The sequence below is a fragment of the Tachyglossus aculeatus genome, chromosome 2 (assembly GCF_015852505.1).
Source record: "Tachyglossus aculeatus isolate mTacAcu1 chromosome 2, mTacAcu1.pri, whole genome shotgun sequence".
NCBI lineage: Eukaryota > Metazoa > Chordata > Mammalia > Monotremata > Tachyglossidae > Tachyglossus > Tachyglossus aculeatus.
The window spans coordinates 144,655,952-144,680,848 of NC_052067.1; the positions used below are offsets into that span (position 1 = coordinate 144,655,952).

General features: G+C 44.9%; 1 protein-coding gene across 1 annotated transcript in view; it reads left to right on the top strand.

Moving 5' to 3' along the window:
* BICD1 (BICD cargo adaptor 1) overlaps positions 1 to 24,897 on the top strand; it is a 319,012-nt gene that overhangs the window by 113,576 nt on the left and 180,539 nt on the right. Inside the window, exon 2 of the mRNA XM_038765206.1 lies at positions 21,181 to 21,393. Within this exon, the coding sequence (XP_038621134.1) occupies positions 21,181 to 21,393 (213 nt within the window). The remainder of the gene's footprint in view (positions 1 to 21,180; positions 21,394 to 24,897) is intronic.

Genomic DNA, 24,897 nt, shown 5'->3' on the forward strand with positions numbered 1-24,897 from the left:
GGCTCACAGTCTTCATCCCCATTTTACAGATGAGGTAACTGAGGCACAGAGAAGTTAAGTGACTTGCCCAAAGTCAGATAGCTGACAAGTGGCGGAGCTGAGATTAGAACCCATGACCTCTTGACTCCCAGGCCCGTGCTTTTTCCACTGAGCCACGCTGCTTCTCTTTTTTTATGGTATTAGTCAGTCAATCATTTTTTTGAGTGCTTACTGTGTGCAGACCACTGTAGTAATAATAATAATAATAATAATAATAATAAAAATAACAATATGTGGTGTTTGTTAACCACTTACTAAATCTCCAGTGGCTACCAATCAATCTGCACATCAGGCAGAAACTCCTCACCCTGGGCTTCCAGGCTGTCCATCCCCTCGCCCCCTCCTACCTCACCTCCCTTCTCTCCTTCTCCAGCCCAGCCCGCACCCTCCGCTCCTCTGCCGCTAATCTCCTCACCGGGCCTCATTCTCGCCTGTCCCGCCATCGACCCCCGGCCCACGTCATCCCCCGGGCCTGGAATGCCCTCCCTCTGCCCATCCGCCAAGCTAGCTCTCTTCCTCCCTTCAAGGCCCTACTGAGAGCTCACCTCCTCCAGGAGGCCTTCCCAGACTGAGCCCCTTCCTTCCTCTCCCCCTCGTCCCCCTCTGCATCTCCCCCATCTTTCCTCCTTCCCTTCACCACAGCACCTGTATATATGTATATATGTTTGTACAGATTTATTACTCCATTTATTTATTTATCTTGTACATATCTATTCTATTTATTTTATTTTGTTAGTATGTTTGGTTTTGTTTTCTGTCTCCCCCTTCTAGACTGTGAGCCCGCTGTTGGGTAGGGACTGTCTCTATATGTTGCCAACTTGGACTTCCCAAGCGCTTAGTCCAGTGCTCTGCACACAGTAAGCGCTCAATAAATATGATTGATTGATTGATTGATTACTATGTGCCAGGCACTGTTCTAACCCCCGGGATGGATATAAGTAAATCAGGTTGCACCCAGTCCCTGTCCCACTTGGGGCTCACAGCCTCAATCCCCATTTTAAAGATGAGGTAACTAAGGCCCATAGCAGTGAAGTGACTTGCCCAAGGCCACACAGCAGACAAGTAACGGAGCCGGTATTAGAACCCATGACCTTCTGACTCTCAGCCTGGGCTCTGTCCACTAGGCCATACTGCTTCTTTACTAACGGCTCGGACAATTACAGTATTATAATAAACAGACACATTCCCTGCCTTCAGAGAGCTTACAGTCTAGAGGACTGGTATTAAGTGCTTACTATGTGCCAGGCACTGTATTAAGCACTGAGGCAACCATGCAGCTAGTTATGATAGTATCCTACATAAAGTGCATTTTCAAGGCCAAATCCAACTTGTTCTTAAGCATGAAAGGCAATGAAAAGTTTAGCATTTAGCCATATGATGTGCATCTGGCTTTATTTCTGCATATTCTGATGACTTGACACCTGTCCATATGTTTTGTTATGTTGTCTGTCTCCCCCTTCTAGATTGTGAGCCCGTTGTTGGGTCTCTATATATTGCCAACTTGTACTTCCCAAGCGCTTAGCACAGTGCTTTGCACACAGTAAGTGCTCAATAAATACGAATGAATGAATGAATGAATGAATTCTGAGTCCCAATATTTTAAGAATCGTAAGCTCCTTGAGGAGAGAGATCATGCCTCTTCAAAGCCCTACTTAGAGCTCACCTCCTCCAGAAGGCCTTCCCAGACTGAACCCCCCTTTTCCTCTGCCCCTCCTCCCCCCACATCACCCCTACTCCCTCCCTCTGCTCTATATATATACACAGCATTTGTGTATATTTATACATATTTATTATTCTATTTATTCTTAGACTGTGAGCCCACTGTTGGGTAGGGACTGTCTCTATATGTTGCCAATTTGTACTTCTCAAGCGCTTAGTACAGTGCTCTGCACACAGTAAGCGCTCGATAAATACGATTGATGATGATGACGATGTCTACTGATTTCGCCATTAATTTTATTTGTTTCTATTAATGTCTGACCCCGACTCTTGACTGTAAGTTCGTGTGAGTAGGGAAGGTATCTGTGTATTGTTATATTGTACTCTCCCAAGTGCTTTTTTTTGATGGCATTTATTAAGCGCTTACTATGTGCAAAGCACTGTTCTAAGCGCTGGGGAGGTTACAAGGTGATCAGGTTGTCCCACGGGGGGCTCACAGTCTTCACCCCCATTTTACAGATGAGGAACTGAGGCCCAGAGAAGTGAAGTGACTTCCCAAAGTCACACAGCTGACAAGTGGCGGAACCGGGATTTGAACCCATGACCTCTGACTCCAAAGCCCGGGCTCTTTCCACTGAGCCACACTGCTTCTCCTAAGAAGCACTGCTTAGAACAGTGCTTGGCACATAGTGCTTAACAAATGCCATCAATATCATATTATTATCTTATTATCCTGAGCACAGGCTTGGGATAGAAGGTCATGGGTTCTGATCCCGGCTCCGCCACTTGTCTGCTGTGTGGCCTTGGGCAAGTCACTTCACTTCTCTGGGCCTCAGTTACCTCATCTGTAAAATGGGGATTGAGACTGTAAGCCCCATGTGGGACAGGGACTGTGTCCAACCTGATTTCCCTGTATCCACCTCTGCGCTTAGTACAGTGTCTGCCACATAGTCAGTGCTTAACAAAATACCATAATAGTAATAATACTATACTCTCCCAAGGACTTAGTATCCTGCTCTGTACACACTAAGTACACAGTAAATACTAATCAGTCAAGCAGTGGTATTTATTGAGTCTTTCCTGTTTACAGAACACTGTACTAACCCCTGGAGAGAGCAGAGTATAGAAGAAGCAGCGTGGCGTAGTTAATAATGGCATTTATGTAGCGCTTACTATGTGCAAAGCACTGTTCTAAGCGCCGGGGAGGTTACAAGATGATCAGGTTGTCCCACAGGGAGCTCACAGTCTCAATCCCCATTTTACAGATGAGGTAACTGAGGCCCAGAGAAGTGAAGTGACTTGCCCCAAGTCACACAACTGACAATTGGCAGAGGTGGGATTTGAACCCATGACCTCTGACTCCAAAGCCCGGGCTCTTTTCCACTGAGCCACGCTGCTTCTCTAGTTGAGAAGGTTGATGAGAAGTTGATGAGAAGCAGCGTGGCTCAGTGGAAAGAGCCCGGGCTTTGGAGTCAGAGGTCATGGGTTCAAATTCCGGCTCTGCCACTTAGCTGTGTGACTTTGGGCAAGTCACTTACCTTCTCTGGGCCTCAGTTACCTCATCTGGAAAATGGGGATTAAGTCTGTGAGCCCCACGTGGGACAACTTGATTACTTTGTATCTACCCCAGTGCTTAGAACAGTGCTTTGCACATAGTTAGCGCTTAATAAATGCCATCATTATTATTATGAGAAGCAGCACGGTGTGTTCATTCAATCGTATTTATTGAGTGCTTACTGTGTTAGAGCACTGTACTAAGCGCTTGTTCTAGATAGAGCACGGGCCTGGGAGCCGGAAGGTCATTGGTGCTAATCCTGGCTCCACCACTGATCTGCTGTATGACCTTGGGCAAGTCATTTCACTTCTCTGTGCCTCAGTGCCCTCCTCTGTAATAAATGGGGATTAAGAGTGTGAGCCCCATGTGGGACGCGTCTGTGTCCAACCTGATAAACATGTCTCTGCCTCAGTGCTTAGAACAGTGCTTGGCACAGAGTAAGCGCTTAACAAGTACCATCATTATTATTGTAATTATTATTAGAATTGGTAGGCACGATCCTTGCCCACCAGGATTTTGCAGTTGGGCGAGAATTTGACATTTAGGCAATAGCTAGGCAAACTTGGCCACAAACACAGAGCAGTGCACACTCAATACCACCACAGGCGGCAACAGCAAAGGGGTAATTTGGATTCATATGTTTTTCTTTGTATTGATTTCATTCATTCAGTCTTATTTATTGAGCGCTTACTGTGTGCAGAGCACTGTGCTAAGCGCTTGGAAAGTACAATTTGACAATTTCATCTTCCACAATGATAATAACTGTGGTTAAAATAACTGCGGTATTTGTTAATAATAATAGTAAGAATGTTGGTATTAGTTAAGCGCTTACTATGTGCCACGCTGGGGTAGATACAAGGTAATCAGGTTGTTCCACGTGGGGCTCACAGGCTTCATCCCCATTTTACAGATGAGGGAACTGAGACCCAAAGAAGTTAAGTGACACAGCTAAGTGGTGGAGCCGGGATTTGAACCCATGACCTCTGACCCCAAAGCCCGGGCTCTTTCCACTGAGCCACGCTGTTAAGTGCTTACTATGTGTCAGGCACTGTACTAAACCCTGGGGTAGTTGCAAGATCATCAGATCTCACATGAGGCTCACTCTAGGAGGGAAAACGGGTATGATATCCCTAGTTTGCAGATGAGGAAACTGAGGCACAGGGAAGTTAAATGACTGGCCCAAGGTCACACAGCAGACAGATGTCAGAGCCGGGATTAGATCCCAGTTCCTCTGACTTTCAAGCCTGTGCTCTTTCCACTAGGCCACACTGCTTCCACTCAGTGTACCTGTATGGAACAATTAGTGTCATGTTAAATTTTGCAATAATGCATTTATAGTTGGGTTGGCAATTACGTCTGGAGCCTCTAGCACTGCATGCATAGACACTATCCTGATTTACTCAGACCAAGGATAATGTTGAATCATTTTAATTTCCCACCGGATTCAGCTTAATGAAGAAAGAGAGGCACGTGCTATGAAATGAGAAGGTCAAACTGCTTAAAACTGGGACTACTGAAAGTCCTTTCCATCCTCCTATGGAAAAACCATTGCCAAAAGATCCGATGCCTTTAAAAATTTTTTTTTGGCAGTTGTTACACACTTACTATGTGGCACCGTACTAAACACTGGGGCAGGTCATGGGTTCAAATTCCGGCTCCGCCACTTGTCAGCTGTGTGAATTTGGGCAAGTCACTTCACTTCTCTGGGCCTCAGTTACCTCATCTGTAAAATGGGGATGAAGACCGTGAGCCCCACGTGGGACAACCTGATCACCTTATATCCTCCCCAGTGCTTAGAACAGGGCTTGGCACATAGTAAGCGCTTAACAAATACCATCATTATTATTATTATTATTATTAGATACGAGTTAAGCAGGTTAGATGCAGTCCCTGTCTCACGTGGGGCTCGCAGTCCTAATCCTTATTTTACAGATGAGGTCATTGAGGCAAAGAGAAGTAAAGTGACTTGTCTAAGATCACACAATAGCCAGTTATGTTGCCAACTTGTACTTCCCAAGCGCTTAGTACAGTGCTTTGCACACAGTAAGTGCTCAGTAAATACGATTGAATGAATGAATGAATGAATGAAAAGTGGCAGAGCTGGGATTAGAACCCAGGTCCTTCTGACTCCTGGGCCTGTGCTCTAGCCACTAGGCCATGCTGCTTCCCCTTTTTTTCTGGAAGTGAGGGAAGGAGCCCTCTCAGGGTCACATCATCATCATCATCATCATCAATCGTATTTATTGAGCGCTTACTGTGTGCAGAGCACTGTACTTAGCGCTTGGGAAGTACAAGTTGGCAACATATAGAGACAGCCCCTACCCAACAGTGGGCTCACAGTCTAAAAGGGGGAGACAGAGAACAAAACCAAACATACTAACAAAATAAAATAAATAGAATAGATATGTACAAGTAAAATAAATAAATAGAGTAACAAATATGTACAAACATATATACATATATACAGGTGCTGTGGGGAAGGGAAGGAGGTAAAATGAGGGGGATGAAGAGGGGGACAGGGGGAGACAAGGGGGAGAGTTTCCAGTCCTCTACCAGTACTGACTGGTAGAGAAGCAGCGTGGCTCAGTGGAAAGAGCCCGGGCTTTGGAGTCAAGAGGTCATGGGTTCAAATTCCGGCTCCGCCACTTGTCAGCTGTGTGACTTTGGGCAAGTCACTTCACTTCTCTGGGCCTCAGTTCCCTCATCTGTAAAATGGGGATGAAGACTGTGAGCCCCACGTGGGACAACCTGATTACCTTGTATCTCCCCCAGCACTTAGAACAGTACTTTGCACATCGTAAGCGCTTAATACCAACATTATTATTATTATTATTACTGACTACAGGAGGGAAAGTCCAGCAGAGGCCTACCCATTCCATTCCTAGCATGGCCAGTGGCTAGCGAGTGGCAGGCCATCTGCAACAAGTCGAAACCCCCCCCGTGCTGGGCAGCGGCGACATGGGAGAGAGTCGAGGGTGGAGACTCGGGTTGACTGCGTGGAAAGCGGCAGTGGCCAACCCCTTCTGGATTTTTACCAGGAAAAGTCTCTGGATCCACTACCAGAATGATTGCGGATGGAGAACGGGGCAGATCTCTGGGAGAGATCTGTCTGCGGTGTCGCTATGGGTCGGAAACAACTCGACGGCCTAAGACAAGCCAAGAGGGAATGGGAGGTTCGACGGCCTAAGACAAGCCAAGAGGGAATGGGAGGTGGGAATCAATCAATCAATTGTATTTATTGAGCGCATACTGTGTGCAGAGCACTGTACTAAGCGCTTGGGAAGTACAAGTTGGCAACATATAGAGACAGTCCCTACCCAACAGTAGGCTCACAGTATAAAAGGGGGACAGAGAACAAAACCAAACATACTAACAAAATAAAATAAATAGAATAGATATGTACAATTAAAATCAATCAATCAATAAATAGAGTAATAAATATGTGCAAACATATATACATATATACAGGTGCTGTGGGGAAGGGAAGGAGGTAAGGTCGGGGGGATGGAGAGGGGGATGAGGGGGAGAGGAAGGAAGGGGAAGAACAGGAGGCTGTGTATTCAGCTGATTCTGAAGGCAACCCCCAAGAAAGAAAGCGGAACGTGGCTAACAACTCTTTTATATCGTACTCCCCCAAGCGCTTAGTAATAATAATAATAATAATAATTATGATGGCATTTATTAAGTGCTTACTATGTGCAAAGCACTGTTCTAGTACAGTGCTCTGCACTCAGTAAGCGCTCAATAAATAGCAATGATTGAGTTTTTCTGACTCTGCAGGGGGGACAATGAGGACAGCAGCAATGTACCTCCCCATCTTCTCTCCTCCCCCTCCCCATTCCCCCTCACCTTACCTCCTTCCCCTCCCAACAGCACCTGTATATATGTATATATGCTTGTACGGATTTATTATTGTATTTATTTAGTTTATTTGTACAGATTTATTCAATTTATTTTATTTTGTTAATATGTTTTGTTTTGTTCTCTGTCTCCCCCTTCTAGACTGTGAGCCCACTGTTGGGTAGGGACTGTCTCTATATGTTGCCAACTTGTACTTCCCAAGCGCTTAGTAGAGTGCTCTGCACACAGTAAGCGCTCAATAAATACGATTGAGTGAATGAATGATTGAATTAATGAATACCTCCTTTCTCTTCTCCCCCCTCCACCCCTAAGCTCTGACTTTGGGGTTGTTCCTCCTCACTTCAATCAATCACTCAATCACATTGATTGAACACTGTACTTACATGCTTGGGGGAGTTCAATATAGCAGAGGTGGTAAACACATTCCCCGTCCACATTAAGCTTATAGTGAAGAGGGACACGTCCTAAAGGCTGCTGCGGAAATGAACGAAATCCTGGGTCGAATTTTGACAGGGGGAGGAGGAGACGTGAACGGCGTTGTGAAGGAAAGATGGGTCTGAGTTTCAGGACTTTCGATTGTAAGGCAAGTTGATGAGCAGCGTGGCCTAGTGGATAGAGCACGGGCCTAGTAGAAAGAGCCCGGGCTTGGGAGTTAGAGGTCATGGGTTCGAATCCCAGCTCTGCTAATTGTCAGCTGTGTGACTTTGGACAAGTCACTTAACTTCTCTGTGCCTCAGTTACCTCATCTGTAAAATGGGGATGAAGACTGTGAGCCCCCTGTGGGACAACCTGTTCACCTTGTAACCTCCCCAGCGCTTAGAACAGTGCTTTGCACATAGTAAGTGCTTAATAAATGCCATTATTATTATTATTATTAATCCCACCTCGGCCGCTCATTCATTGTGTGACCTTGGGCAAGTCACTTCACTTCTCTGTGCCTCAGTTCCCTCATCTGTAAAATGAGGATGGAGACTGTGAGCCCCACATGGGGCAACCTGATCACCTTGTATCCTCTCCAACGTTTAGAACAGTGCTTGGCACATAGTAAGTGCTTAACAAATGCTATCATTATTATTATTATTCTAATCCCGGCCCCGCAATTTGTCTGCTGTGTTACCTTGGGCAAGTTGCTTCACGTCTCTGTGCCTCAGTTACGTCCTCTGTAAAATGGGGATTAAGACCGTGAACCCCACATGGGACAACCTGATTATCTGTATCCACCCTAGTGCTTAGAATAGTGCTTGGCACGTAGTAAGCACTTAACAAATGCCATTATTATTATTATTATTCTCTGGATTTCAGTGACCTCATCTATAAAATGGGGATTAAGACTGTGAGCCCCTCGTGGGACAACCTGATTACCTTGTATCTACCCCAGCGCTTAGTACAGTGCCCGACACATAGTAAGTGCCTAACAAATACCATAAAAAAAGGATTAAAATTGGTGAGAAAAACTGGGAGAGACGAATGAGGGTAAGAAATGTGGATGATGGAAATTGACTTTAGAAGAAGACAGTGATCTCATACAGCAGTTTTGGGTTCCAAGGTTTTTAGATGTGAGTTATGTGTGTGCAGTGCCAGTGAGATGTTTATGGTTTGCTCAAAGGGATTTTGGAGGCACAAAATGAATGTCACCAAATTTGAAATGACATATTTAGGTGTGGAGGCAGAAGGCCTGGGAAAGATAATTCTAGAGGATTTATGTTTTATTTTTATAGGTCTAAATGTTTGGAAAAGCTGGAGAGGGAAAAGAACAGAGTTTAAATTTTAGGGCTCGTCTTCCACAGATGGAGGCTAAAAAGGAAAAGGGAGCAAGAAGGGGGAAGGAGGAGTCAGTAATCAAGGAAAAAGTCGTGGCAAAAAAAAGGGCTAAGTAAGGGACAGATAAAGGGATATTGAGAAGAGTAAGGCAATATTGACAAACAAAAATTCCAAGGAGAGGCAATGGCGTGCTGCAACACACCATTGGTATGTAGTAAAAGTCTAAAAAGTATGCAGAATACTATCCTAAATGTTTGGGAGAGTGCCGTAGAAGGAAATAATGTGCCATGGTTCCTGCCCTCAAGGAGCCTACAGTCATACTGGTTCAGATTCTATATCACTCTCTGACCATTCAGTGGATCGACCTACTGTTCACTTGAGTTTTCATCTGTGCCTCCGAACTGGATTACTGCATCAGCCTCCTCTCTGATCTCCCATCCTTCTGTCTGTCCCCGATTCAGTCTATGCTTCGCTCTGCTGCCCGGATTATCTCTGTACAGAAGCACTCTGGGAATGTCACTCCCCTCCTCAAAAATATCCAGTGGCTGCCTGTCAACCTTCGAATCAAGCAAAAACTCCTAATTCTCGGCTTCAAGGCTGTCTATCACCTCGCCCCCTCCTACCTCCCCTCCCTTCTCTCCTTCTCCAGCCCACCCCGCACCCTCCGCTCCTCTGCCGCTATTCTCCTCACCGTGCCTCATTCTCGCCTGTCCCACCGTCGACCCCCGACCCACATCATCCCCCAGGCCTGGAATGCCCTCCCTCCGCCCATCCACCAAGCTAGCTCTCTTCCTTCCTTCAAAGCCCTACTGAGAGCTCACCTTCTCCAGGAAGCCTTCCCAGGTTGAGCCCCCCTTTTTCCTCTCCTCCTCCCCTCCCCACAGCACTTGTGTATATTTGTAGATATTTATTACTCTATTTTACTAATGATGTGTATACAGCTATAATTCTATTTATTCTGATGGTATTGACACCTGTCTACTTGTTCTGTTTGTTGTCTGTGGCCTTCTTTTTGACTGTGAGCCCATTGTTGGGTAGGGACCGTCTCTATATGTTGTCGATTCATACTTCCCAAGTGCTTAGTACAGTGGTCGGCACACAGTAAGCGCTCAAAATACAACTGAATGAAATCAATGAAATGAACTCTGTTAACCATGGTAAAGTAAGGCCCCATTCAAATTAAATGTATAATATTAATTTTGGTACTTGCTAAGTGCTTACTATATGCTAAGCACCGTTCCACGCGCTGGGGTAGATACAAGCTAATCAGGTTGGACTCAGTCCCTATCCCACATAGGGCTCACACTCTTAGTCCCCATTTTTTCATTCATTCATTCATTCATTCATTCATTCAATTGTATTTATTGAGCGCCTACTGTGTGCAGAGCACTATACTAAGCACTTGGGAAGTACAAGTTGGCAACATATAGAGACGGTCCCTACCCAACAGCAGGCTCACAGTCTAGAAGGGGGAGACAGACAACAAAACAAAACATATTAACAAAGTAAAATAAATAGAATAAATATGTACAAGTAAAATAAATTAATAGAGTAATAAATATGTACAAATGAGGGAACTGAGGTCCAGAGAGGTGAAGTGACTTGCCCCAGGTCACACAGCAGACAAGTGTCAGAGTCGGAATTAGAACCCAGGGGCTCTATCCACTAAGCCACACTGCTTTCCATCTTCAAGAGTCTTAAAAATAATAATTTCAATAGAATAGTGGATATAGCTTTTATTCCCTCAAAATTGTCATACGGACAGCAAGAGAATAATTGTTGGGAGAAAAGCACATTTTATATTTTCTTGAATCATTGCTTAATATAATAAAATGTACATTCAGAGAAAAGCTGCTTAATCACTGTCTCATCCGGCTCCTGCAGTAATTCATTTTTAGTTTTTTGATAAGATGTATTTTGCAGTCATTTTCCTTAATCAACATTTTCTTGTATTTCCTATGCTCAGGCAAGAGAACAATGGTAATTTGTGTTTGTACCATTTTCTATTTAACAAATGAAAAGTAAACTTGAGGACAGGAATTCAGAGGATGGCCAATGAATTCTTTCTGAGGTTAAAGATACAATGTGACCATTTGAGTTCTTTCTGCTTTGTGGGAGGTTTATTCTGCTAGACTTGCATTCTCTTTTCATCTTTGTTCTGATTTCTTTCTATGGCTCCTTGACTTCTATGGGGCAGTGTATTCGTTTAGTTTCTGGGTACTGGTCATATGAAGCGAGCAGTCCTATGCCAGCAAAAATGGCTTCAGAGTTGAAACACTTAATAATCATGGCATTTGTTAAGCTTTAACTATGTGCCTATTACTGTACTAAAGGCCTGGGTAAATTCAAGATATTCAGGTTGGATACAGTCCATGTCCCACAAGGGGCTCACAGAGTAAGTAGAGGGAGTAGGATTTAATCCCCGTTCTACAAATGAGGAAAGTGAGGCACAGAGAAGCTAAGTGACTAGCCCAAGGTCACACAGCAAACTAGTGGCAGAGCCAGGATTAGAACTCAAGTCCTCCGACTCTTAGGCCCATGATTTTTTCACTAGGCCACGTTGTTTGTCAACTTAAATAATTTTTCCCAATCTTGTTACTCCTTTGAAAGTTGACCAGAGGGCTGGAGTTTACACCTTGAAAATGAGTGTTTTTAAGCCAAATGTATTACATCTGATGAAATAGAAAACCGTTCCTGACACCAAGAAAAGAACCGAAGAGCATAATAAAATACCATAATTATTACTAATAACAATCATTGAGTGCCTACTGCATTCTGAATCTGGTACTTGGGAAAATAAGAGAGAAATGAAAAGTATGGTCTCTCCCCCAAATTGCTTATGCTCTAATGGCCCAGGAGAGTGGAGAGAAAAACAACAAATAAGATGAGAGATACAAATAAGATGGTGCATACCTTGCTAGTAAGCACTTAACAAATGCCATTATTATTATTATTATTATTTTCTTGGAGGATGCTTCCTGCAGGGGTCTTAAATCTGAGCTCCTTTTGAGCCCCTTGAGTGGGATAAGAGAAGGAAAAAATCAGTCTTCCCATTAAAATAGGTGGCAGGGACACACTTGGAATGTGTCTGTTATATTTTTATATTGTACTCGCCGAAGCGCTCTGCGCATGGTCAGCGCTCAGTAATTACGACCGACTGACTGACCGACCTGGTCAGCAAGCTCCATTGGCATCTCCCTCCAGGTAATGGAATAAGGGCCAGGACCCCAGGGAGAAAATCCCCCTTATGGTCATTCTCTTTGATGGCCTTTGGGTCATTGAGTAGCCCAGGCACCAAAGCATTGGAGAAGCAAAGTGTGCGGGTTGGGTTGAAGTAAGAAATCAGCGAGGCAAAATCCGAGGAGATGAGCTGATTGAATGTTTTAAAGATGAGGATCAGTAGTTTCTGTTTGATGCGGAGTTGGGTGGGTAACCACTGGAGGTTCTTGAGGAGTAAGAAGCTGTGAATCGAACAACTCTTTTTTAGGAAAATGATCCGGGTGTGAAGAGATGTCCTAAAGGCAGGAGGAAATGCAAGCCTGCAGAGAAGGAGAGAGGTCAGGGCTGGAGAGGTAGATTTGGGAATATCCACATACAGATGGTAGTTGAAGTCATGGAAGACCTAAAATTTCCAAAGGAGTGGGTGTAGATGGAGAATAGAAGGGGACCCAGAACTGAGCCCCCACAGTTAGCGGGTGGGAGGCAGTGGAGGAACCTAAGAGACTGAGAAGGAGTTTAGTACAGTGTCTGCACACAGTAAGCACTCAATAAATATGATTGAATGAATGAATGAATGAGTAGCTAGAGAGATAAGAGGAGAACAAGGAGAGGACAGTGTCAGTGAATCCAAGGTTGGATAATGTTCCCACAGTCTCTAAGGCAGCCGAGAGATTGAAGAGGTTTAGGGTGGAAGAGAAGCCGATGGATTTGGCCAAAGGAGGTCATTGGTGACCATAGAGTGGGCTGTTTGTGTGAAGCGAAGGGGGTAGAAGCCGGATTGGAATGGGTCGAGGAGAGGAAGTGGAGACAGTGGGTGTAGATAACTCGCTTAAGGAGTTTGGAGAGGAATGGTAGGAGAGAGATGGGGCGATAACTGGAGGGAGACTTTGAAGGTGGGAAGAGCGGTGGTCCGTCGGATATGGAGGCGGGAAGAGTTCCAGCCAGAGGGAGGATATGGACGAGGGACTGGTGGCGAGACTGATGTTTCCTCTGAATGCAGAAAGAAAAAAAAGAGGAATACGATAGAGATATTTGCTATCTATTTCTCTTTACCCTATGAGACACACAGACTTGAAAAATAGATCAACATAAGGCTAATGCTAAGTATGCATACTCCATTCTTCTAACATATCCCAAACCATTTGAGTGCCTTTTTCTGAGGAGCGTTACCTGTTGACAATATCATTAAACTCATTTTGGACCTTTTTAGGTTCTTTAAACCTAAAAAGAGAAGCAGCGTGGCTCAGTGGAAAGAGCACGGGCTTTGGAGTCAGAGGTCATGGGTTCGAACCCCGACTCCACCACATAATGGCTGAGTGACCTTGGGCAAGTCACTTAACTTCTCTGAGCCTCAGTTACCTCCTCTGTAAAATGGGGATTGATTGTGAGCCCCATGTGGGGCAACTTGATCACCTTGTATCTCCCCCAGCGCTTAGAACAGTGCTCTGCACATAGTAAGCGCTTAACAAATGCCATTATTAATTATTATTATTATTATTATTATTATTATTATTATTATTATTATTTGAAGCTGAGTGGCTGAAAAGGTCATTCAATAAGGCACATTCAAATGTCAAAGTCAGTTTTCCACAGTCCATTTCTATGGTGTGCTCAGTGGAACTGTAGTGCTTCAGAAAACACTTAAAGCGGTTGGCGACCAATTAATTAGTGGTATTGACTGAGCACCTACTGTGTGCAGAGCACTGTTGTACAAGCTTGGGGGATTACTGCAAAAACAAACAAAAAAATAGACCCTGCCTTCACAGGGCTTTCACACTAATGGGTGAAATGGACAAACATACGTTATTTACAAATTGAGGGAGGAGAAGGAGGAAGAACAAGGATGAAACATGGTTAGAACACGGGCCTGGCAGTCAGAAGGTCATGGGTTCTAATCCTGGCTCCACCACCTGTCTGCTCTGTGACCTTGGGCATGTCGCTTCACTTCTCTGGGCCTCAGTTACCTCATCTGGAAAATGGGTATCGAGACTGTGAGCCCCACATGGGAAAGGGACTGTATCCAACCTGATCTGCTTGTATCCACCCCAGTGCTTAGTACAGTGCCTGGCACATAGTTAAGTGCTTAACAAATACCATGATTATTATTATCTTAGTAGGACAGGTATGTGAGGTAATAAATTTGGAATATACTAACAATCAATCAATGGTGTTTACTGAGTGCTTACTGTGTGCAGAGCAAGTGGCGGAGCTGGGATTTGAACCCATGACCTCTGGCTCCCAAGTCCGGCCTCTTTCCACTGAGCCATGCTGCTTCTCTGATTGATTGATCGATTCTCTGGTTGATTGATGATTGATCAATTGAGTTGCGGGCAGGGAACATGTCTACCAATTCTGTTATATTGCAATAATAATAATAATGACACATTAAGCGCTTACTATGTGCAAAGCACTGTTATAAGCGCTGGGGAGATTACAAGGTGATCAGGTTGTCCCACAGGGGGCTCACAGTCCCCATTTTACAGATGAGGTAACTGAGGCCCAGAGAAGTTAAGTGACTTGCCCAAAGTCACACGGCTGACAATTGGCAGAGCCAGGATTTGAACCCATGACCTCTGACTCCAAAGCTTGGGCTCTTTCCACTGAGTCATGCTGCTTCTCAATGAAATTGTACTCTCTTGAGTGCTTAGTACAGTGCTTTGCATACTGTAAGAGCTCAATCAATACCATTGACTGATTGATTTGTTTCCTAGGGCACAAAAGTATCTCAAGCCAACCCCCACTTTAATTTCTCCTGTGGAAATACAAGAAACCTTTCTCTTTTTTGTCCTTCACGGAAAATGGAGAACTCCTCCCTCCCCGCCAAACCCCGTTGTATACTTGAAGACGTATTTATGTGTCCCACAGTCTTCATCTCCTTCTAAGTTCTATTTTGCAACCCGTTCTTTCCTTTTGTTTCTTTTGTTTTCAAAGTGAGGTGCACCTTGCTTGCGATCTCGGACTTTGAGCATCAGTGAGATCACAGCGTGGTATGATTCAAGGAAGCACCGTAGATGTGGATTGACAGTTTCATGATCCAGATGGTGACCTTATTATTATTATTATTTTTTTTTTTACAATTCAGACAACTGGAAAGGAGAGGTTGTAGTAATGGATCCCAAATACTTGCACTAAATGCCGTGATCGTACAGTCAAACTGGTTAATCTGACTATAAAGAGTGCCATCAGAAAAAGTCTTTGAGAAATGGAATTACATTATTGCCTTTTTTATGTACACCTAAAACAATTACTTGAAGTAATTTTTAAAGCTTCCTCCATAGCTACAGAAACAAAAATATGTCAATTTTTATCTTCACTGTTGTTAGTAAGCTTTTCAGTAGGCTTGCTGTGAATCCCACAGTCTGGGTCAGAGAAGTCTGATTTCTTCCATGAAGCAGTTAAACCATTGGAACTTTATTGGAAGCCAGTGTCAATTTAATTTAGTCGGAGAGAAATGCCAGTTGCACTGTCCCCAGATGTCAATCACTTAGTTTGGATAGCCAGGCTTTGGGCGGGCAACCCCAATTTGTAGCCTTATTTTATCATGATCTTATCTTTTATCTAAGAGTTCTCAAACAGATGGACACATTAATCTTCGAAGAAAGATGTCCCGGGAAGCAACCCATGCAGAAAAAGAATGGATCTTGCTTTCATTTACCTGCTAATGAGTAGAGTGCAAATAGGGATCTTTCTTTAATTGCCTTTTGAAGCGCTCAACTTGAAGGCGTCCATTTCCTCCTAGGGTAGCCCCTTTGGGTCCAGAAATCATGGGATGAGAAACAAAAGGCAAATCAATAACTTGCCACTCCACTAATTAGCTGGTGTTTCCATTTGGCAGTTGAATTTTAAATGAATATATTGAAAACAAATATAAGTTCCTACGCAATTAAAAAATCCATTTTATAATTATTTAAAATGTTAGCAAACACATAATGTAATTGAAATGAATTAGGCTGTGGGAATTAACGCTTAACTGTATCTTTCATTCAGTCATATTTATTGAGCACTTATTGTGTGCATCGTGGCTCAGTGGAAAGAGCACGGTCTTTGGAGTCAAAGGTCATGGGTTCAAATCCCGGCTCCACCAATTGTCACCTGTGTGACTTTGTACAAGTCACTTAACCTGTCTATGCCTCAGTTACCTCATCTGTAAAATGGGGATTAAGATTGTGAGCCCCCCTTTCCAACTTGTACTTCCCAAGCACTAGAGAAGCAGCGTGGTTCAGTGGAAAAGAGCCTGGGCTTTGGAGTCAGAAGTCATGGGTTCAAATCCCGGCTCTTCCAATGGTCAGCTGTATGACTTTGGGCAAGTCACTTCACTTCTCTGGGCCTCAGTTACCTCATCTGTAAAAATGGGGATTAAGACTGTGAGCCCCCTGTGGGACATCCTGATCACCTTGTAACCTCCCCAGCACTTAGAACAGTGCTTTGCACATAGTAAGCACTTAATAAATGCCATTAATAAATAAATAAATAAATATGATTGAATGAATGAATGAATGACAACCTGATCACTTTGTAATAATAATAACAATAATAATGATAATAGCATTTATTAAGCCCTTACTATGTTCTAAGCGCTGGGGAGGTTACAAGGTGATCAGGTTGCCCCACGGGGGGTTCACAGTCTTAATCGCCATTTTACAGATGAGGTAACTGAGGCCTAGAGAAGTTAAGTAATTTGCCCAAAGTTACACAGCTGACAATTGGCGGAACTGGGATTCGAACCCATGACCTCTGACTCCAAAGCCCGGGCTCTTTCCACTGAGCCACGCTGCTAACCTCCCCAGTGCTTACAACAGTGCTTTGTACATAGTAAGTGCTTAATAAATGCCATCGTTATTATTATTGTTACTAAGCGCTTGGAAAGTACAACGCAGCAATAAAGAGAAGCGATCCCTGCCCACAACGTGGACTTTATAATTGCTGCCTTTCTTCCATACAGAAGACGGACACAATTGTTTTGCCAACTTTATAATTAAGTGGTTAAGTCGACAAGGCTTGCTGTCAATCAGTTGTCTTTATTGAGCACTTACTGTGTGCAGAACACTGCGGTATAACAGAGATGGTAGTCACAGAGTTGCCAAAAATAAACTCCCAGTAGAGAACTAGACTCGGATTTACAAGTGCATTTTGAACAAGCCCAATCCATTGCAGCCTTTCTTGGCCATGCTACTTGTAAAGTGAAGTAATCAATTAGTGCTCAAGAGAGCAATTCAAGTCAGCTCTGTCCTGAAGTGCGAATATCTCTGAGACCCTTATGTTCAATTAATATTTAGAAGCCAGAGCAAACAGGAGAAGGATGCCTTTGAAGTTGCTGTCGCTTGTTATTTTCTATTCTCAAAATATTCCTAAAGCCTGGTGGATTAATTTGTCCCAGTTTCATTTTCATTTCCTTGTGTGTTGGATTTAGAGCAAAGGGTATGGAATCTTCAGCAAAGGCAGGATGGGAGGGAGAGGGGAAGTTGCAGAAGCGTATTTTCTAGACTGTGAGCCCACTGTTGGGTAGGGACCGTTTCTATATGTTGCCAACTTGTACTTCCCAAGCGCTTAGTACAGTGCTCTGCACACAGTAAGCGCTCAATAAATACAATTGATGGATTGATTAATATTGTATTCACTCAGGTGTGTAGTACAGTGCTCTGCATACAATGTGTTCAATAAATACAATTTATTGATCATTAATTATGTAATTATATGTCAAATTACTACATCCATAATATGCTCATATCAACTCACTCTGCTTTGTAACCAAAGGCAGAGAGAACACAATCATTTATCTATTTTATAAAATGGCCAGTACAGTACCATAAGGATCATATGTTCTAAATGAGAGCTTTCAAACAATTTTGCCTCCAAGACTGCTCTTAGGAACTAGTGTTCCTCTACTGTGACAGTTTTCGTATTTGAAGACTCAGTGGAGACCTCTTTTATTTTCCTTTTTTAAAAATAAGTGTGAGGTAAAGGTATTTGAACTCTGTAGAGATCCAGTCTAATTCCCACCTGTCTATTCTTTCCCAGTGCTTAGTGCAGTGCTCAGCACACAGTAAGCACCTGGTACATGCCATTGCTACAACTATAATAGTAATAATAGTAATAATGGTATTTGTTAAGTGCTTACTAAGTGCCAAGCCCTGATCTAAGCTCTGGGGTAGATACAAGGTAAACAGGATGTCCCACATGGGGCTCACAGTCTTACTCTCCATTTTCCAGATGAGGTAACTGAGGCCCAGAGAAGTGAAGTGACTTGCCCGAAGTCACACTGCTCACAAGTGGTGGAGCTGGGATTAGAACCCACGACCTCTGACTTCCAAGCCCAGGCTCTTTCCACTAAATGCCATCATCATTATTATTATTAATTATTATTATTATTATTATTAATAGAGTGGCCTAGTGGGTCAGGATGACCTGGGTTCTAATTCCTGCTCCGCCACTTGTCTGCTGTGTCACCTTGGGCGAATCACTTCACTTCTTTGTGTCTCAGTTTACCTTATGTTTCAAATGGGGATTACGACCGTGAGCCCCGTGTGGGATATGGGCCCTGTCCAACCTGATTGCCTTGTATCTGGACCAGGGCTTAAAGCAGTGCCTGCCATCAAGCAAAACCTACGCATCAGTCAAAAACTCCTCACTCTCGGCGTCAAGGCTGTCCATCACCTCACCCCCTCCTACCTCGCATCCCTTCTCTCCTTCTCCAGCCCAGCCGGCACCCTCCGCTCCTCCGCCGCTAATCTCCTCACCGGGCCTCGTTCTCGCCCGTCCTGCCATCGACCCCCGGCCCACATCCTCCCCCTGGCCTGGAATGCCCTCCCTCTGCCCATCCACCAAGCTAGCTCTCTTCCTCCCTTCAAAGCCCTACTGAGAGCTCACCTCCTCCAAGAGCCTTCCCTGACTGAGCCCCCTCCTTCCTCTCTCCCTCCTCATCCCCCCACCCTACCTCCTTCCCCTCCCCACAGCACCTGTATATATGTTTATACAGATTTATTACTCTATTTTACTCGCACATCAATCAATCAATCAATCGTATTTATTGAGCGCTTACTGTGTGCAGAGCACTGTACTAAGCGCTTGGGAAGTACAAGTTGGCAACCTATAGAGACAGCCCCTACCCAACAGTGGGCTCACAGTCTAGAAGGGGGAGACAGAGAAGAAAACCAAACATACTAACAAAATAAAATAAATAGAATAGATATGTACAAGTAAAATAAATAAATAGAGTAATGAATATGTACAAACATATACATATATACAGGTGCTGTGGGGAAGGGAAGGAGGTAAGGTGGGGGGGATGGAGAGGGGGACGAAGGGGAGAGGAAGGAAGGGGCTCAGTCTGGGAAGGCCTCCTGGAAGAGGTGAGCTCTCAGTAGGGCCTTGAAGGGAGGAAGAGAGTTAGCTTGGCGGATGGGCAGAGGGAGGGCATTCCAGGCCCGGGGGATGACGTGGGCCGGGGGTCGATGGCGGGACAGGCGAGAACGAGGCCCGGTGAGGAGATTAGCGGCGGAGGAGCGGAGGTTGCGGGCTGGGCTGGAGAAGGAGAGAAGGGAGGTGAGGTAGGAAGGGGCAAGGTGATGGACAGCCTTGAAGCCCAAGGTGAGGAGTTTCTGCCTGATGCTCAGATTGATTGGTAGCCACTGGAGATTTTTGAGGAGGGGAGTAACATGCCCAGAGTGTTTCTGGACAAAGACAATCCGGGCAGCAGCATGAAGTATGGATTGAAGTGCGGAGAGACACGAGGATGGGAGATCAGAGAGAAGGCTGATGCAGTAGTCCAGACGGGATAGGATGAGAGCTTGAACGAGCAGTATAGCGGTATGGATGGAGAGGAAAGGGTGGATCTTGGCAATGTTGCGGAGCTGAGACCGGCAGGTTTTGGTGATGGCTTGGATGTGAGGGGTGAATGAGAGAGCGGAGTCGAGGATGACACCATGTTTGCGGGCTTGTGAGGTGGGAAGAATGGTAGTGCCGTCAACAGAGATGGGAAAGTCAAGGAGAGGGCAGGGTTTGGGAGGGAAGACAAGGAGTTCAGTCTTGGACATGTTGAGTTTTAGGTGGCGGGCAGACATCCAGATGGAGATGTCCTGAAGGCAGGAGGAGATGCAAGCCTGGAGGGAGGGGGAGAGAGCAGGGGAAGAGGTGTAGATCTGGGTGTCATCAGCGTCCGTGGGAGTGACTGAGGTCACCAATGGAGTGAGTGTAGATTGAGAACAGAAGAGGACCAAGCACTGAACCTTGGGGAACCCCCACAGTAAGGGGATGGGAGGGGGAGGAGGAGCCTTCAAAAGAGACTGAGCATGAACGACCGGAGAGATAAGAGGAGAACCAGGAGAGGACCGTACCATTCTCTTTATTTTGTTAATGATGTGCATCTAGCTTTAATTCTATTTGTTCTGACGACTTGACACCTGCCCACACGTTTTGTTTTGTTGTCTGTCTCCCCCTTTCAGACTGTGAGCCTATTGTTGAGTAGGGACCGTCTCTATATGTTGCCAACTTGTACTTCCCAAGTGCTTAGTACAGTGCTCTGCACACAGTAAGCGCTCAATAAATACAATTGAATGAATGAATGAATGAATGCCACATAGTAAGCGCTTTAAAAGTACCATCATTATTATCATTATTACGATTGAATGAATGAATGAATGCCACATAGTAAGTGCTTTACAAGTACCATAATTATTATCATTATTAAAAGTGCACCTTACTTTGAGAGGTCTTGACTTTAAGTTTATTGAGGGCAGGGAACGAGTTTACGACTCTCTTGAATTGCGCTCTCCCAACCGATTAGTCCAGTGCTCGGCACACAGTAAGCGCTCAACAAATACTACTGATTGATCGACGAACTCTTCTCTTAGTCCTCGCTTCTCCCTACCCATTGACACATCCGATGGAGCGTAGGTTACTCACTCCCCAGTTGGCACCTCTCCTTTCTCCCTCTAGATTGCAAGCTTGTTCTGGGCAGGGAGCAGGTCTGTTTACCATTGTGTCATACTCTCCCAAGCGCTTAGTACAGTGCTCTGTACACGGTAAGCGCTCAATATATGCAACCAACTAGTACTGCGTAGGTGTTGATTGGCTTTGTGTTTCCGCAGGCGTTTGGGCAGTCGTTTTCCATTCACCGCAAAGTGGCCGAGGATGGCGAGACCCGCGAGGAGGCTCTCCTGCAGGAGTCGGCGTCCAAAGAGGCCTACTATCTGGCCAAGATTCTGGAGATGCAGAACGAGCTGAAGCAGAGCCGGGCTGTCGTCACCAACGTGCAGGCGGAAAATGAGCGCCTCACGGCTGTCGTGCAGGATTTGAAAGAGGTAAAATTAAAAAAAAAAGAAATCCCCATGGGTGCTTGGAGGGGAGAGGGAGAGAGAGCCACATTTTGCTTGAAGCTGTAGAACCGTTTAATCGATTTATTCTTCCGGATGTAGTGTGGCACTCTCCTTGGAAATAGAGCGTGCCCAGCCCCACAGCACATAATAATAATAATAATAATAATAATAATAATAATAATAATAATAATAATAGTGATGGTATTTTGCTTGAAGCTGTAGACCTGTTTAATCAGTTTATTCTTCCGGGCATAGTGTGGCATTCTCCTTAGAAATCCTTCCTTCCTTCCTTCCTTCCTTCCTTCCTTCCTTCCTTCCTTCCTTCCTTCCTTCCTTCCTTCCTTCCTTCCTTCCTTCCTTCCTTCCTTCCTTCCTTCCTTCCTTCCTTCCTTCCTTCCTTCCTTCCTTCCTTCCTTCCTTCCTTCCTTCCTTCCTTCCTTCCTTCCTTCCTTCCTTCCTTCCTTCCTTCCTTCCTTCCTTCCTTCCTTCCTTCCTTCCTTCCTTCCTTCCTTCCTTCCTTCCTTCCTTCCTTCCTTCCTTCCTTCCTTCCTTCCTTCCTTCCTTCCTTCCTTCCTTCCTTCCTTCCTTCCTTCCTTCCTTCCTTCCTTCCTTCCTTCCTTCCTTCCTTCCTTCCTTCCTTCCTTCCTTCCTTCCTTCCTTCCTTCCTTCCTTCCTTCCTTCCTTCCTTCCTTCCTTCCTTCCTTCCTTCCTTCCTTCCTTCCTTCCTTCCTTCCTTCCTTCCTTCCTTCCTTCCTTCCTTCCTTCCTTCCTTCCTTCCTTCCTTCCTTCCTCCCTTCCTCCCTTCCTTCCTTCCCCCAGCTCCACAAATGATGGCATTTGTTAAGTGCTTACTCTGTGCAAAGCACTGTTCTAAGCTCTGGGGGGAATACAAGGTGATCAGGTTGTCCCACGTGGGGCTCACAGTCTTCATCCCCCTTTTACAGATGAGGGAACTGAGGCTCGGAGAATAATAATAATAATGATGGCATTTATTAAGCGCTTACTATGTGTAAAGCACTGTTCTAAGCGCTGGGGAGGTTACAAGGTGATCAGGTTGTCCCACAGGGGGCTCACAGTCTTAATCCCCATTTTACAGATGAGGTCACTGAGGCACAGAGAATAAGTAATAATAATAAAGATATCATTTATTAAGCACTTACTATGTGTAAAGCACTGTTCTAAGTGCTTGGGCGGTTACAAGGTGATCAGGTAAGTGACTTGCCTAGAGTCACACAGCTGACAAGTGGCAGAGCCAGGATTTGAACCCATGACTTCTGACTCCAAAGCCCGGGCTCTTTCCACTGAGCCACACTGCTTCTCTAGCCACACTGCTTCTCTAGTGACTGGCCCAAAGTCACACAGCTGACAAGTGGTGGAGGTGGGATTAGAACCCACGACTTCTGACTCCCAAGCCCATGCTTTTTCCACTAAGCCATGCTGCTTCTCTATTTATACCCATATATGTAATTTATTTCTATTAAAGTCTGTCTCCCCTCGTAGACTGGAAGCTCCTTGTGGGCAGGGAATGTGTCTGTTGATTGTTGTAGTGTACTCTCCCCAGCGCTTAGTACAGTGCTCGGCACCCAGTAAGCGTTCAGTCGATCCAATGGAATGAATGAATAAAAGGAGTTGTGAAGGAATCAATCAATCAATCAATCAATCGTATTTATTGAGTGCTTACTATGTGCAGAGCACTGTACTAAGCGCTTGGGAAGTACAAATTGGCAACACATAGAGACAGTCCCTACCCAACAGTGGGCTCACAGTCTAAAAGGGGGAGACAGAAAACAGAACCAAACATACCAACAAAATAAAATAAATAGGATAAAAATGTACAAGTAAAATAAATAAATAAATAAATAAATAGAGTAATAAATATGTACAACCATATATACATATATACAGGTGCTGTAGGAAGCAGACGCAGTGTCTAATATCTACAGGCTTGTGCTCTAATTGGGAAAGTGAGATAAATCCTCATTATTTCAAAGGAAGCCAAGTTGGTGAAGAGCAATAGAAACACCGTGAAATGCTCCTCTGTGGAAAATGCTGGGATTGTTCAGTGAGGGGATTCACTGCCACCAGCCTGAGTGGGGTCTAGTAGATAGAGTGGCCTAGTAATAATAATGATAATGATGGCATTTGTTAAGCGCTTACTATGTGCCCAGCACTGTTCTAAGTGCCGGGGGCGGATACAAGGTGATCAGGTTGTCCCACGTGGGGCTCACAGTCTTAATCCCCATTTTACAGATGAGGGAACTGAGGCCCGGAGAAGTGAAGTGACTTGCCCAAAGTCACACAGCTGACAGAGAAGCAGTGTGGCTCAGTGGAAAGAGTCCACTTTCCACTTCTTTTGGAGTCAGAGGTCATGGGTTCAAATCCTGCCTCTGCCAAATGTCAGCCGTGTGACTTTGGGCAAGTCACTTCACTTCTCTGTGCCTCAGTGACCTCATCTGTAAAATGGGGATGAAGACTGTGAGCCCCCCAGGGACAACCTGATCACCTTGTAACCTCCCCAGCGCTTAGAACAGTGCTTGAGTAAGCAGTTAATAAATGCCTTTATTATTATTATAAGTGGCGGGGCCAGAATTAGAACCCATGACCTCTGGCTCCCAAGCCTGTGCTCTTTCCACTGAGCCACACTGCTTCTCTAGAGCACGGCCCCAGAAGTCAGAAGCATCTGGGTTCTAATCCCGGCTTTCCCACCCGGCTGCCGTGTGACCTTGGATAAATCACTTTACTTCTCCGTGCGCCTGTTATCTCATCTGGAAAATGGGAATTCAGACTGTGAGCTCCATGTGGGACTGTGTCCAACCTGATTAGCTTGTATCTACCCCAGCACCAAATATAATGCTTGGTACCTAGTAAGAGCTTAAAGAATACCCAGTGCTTGGCACATAGTAAGCGCTTAACTTATACCAACATTATTACTATCATAAAAAAAGGCTGACTGGAAGCTTGGGGAAGGGTGCTTTATTTATTGAGTGGTTACTGTGCAGAGGACTGTACTAAGTGCCATTGTTGGGTATGGACTGTCTCTATATGTTGCCAACTTGTACTTCCCAAGTGCTTAGTACAGTGCCCTGCACATAGCGCTCAAAAAATACAATTGAATGAATGAATGAGAGCGCTTAGCAGAGTACAATATAACAATAAACAGATACATTCCCTGCCCACAGTGAGCTTGCAGAGGACTGTACTGAGCGCTTGGGAGAGTACAGTAGAAGCAGAGAAGCAGCATGGCTCAGTGGAAAGAGCCCGTGCTTTGGAGTCAGAGGTCATGGATTCAAATCCCGGCTCTGCCACTTGTCAGCTGGGTGACTTTGGGCAAGTCACTTCACTTCTCTGGGCCTCAGTTACCTCATCTGTAAAATGGGGAAGAAGACTGGGAGCCCCCCATGGGACAACCTGATCACCTTGTAACTTCCCCAGTGCTTAGAACAGTGCTTGGCACATAGTAAGGGCTTAATAAATGCCATCATTATTGTT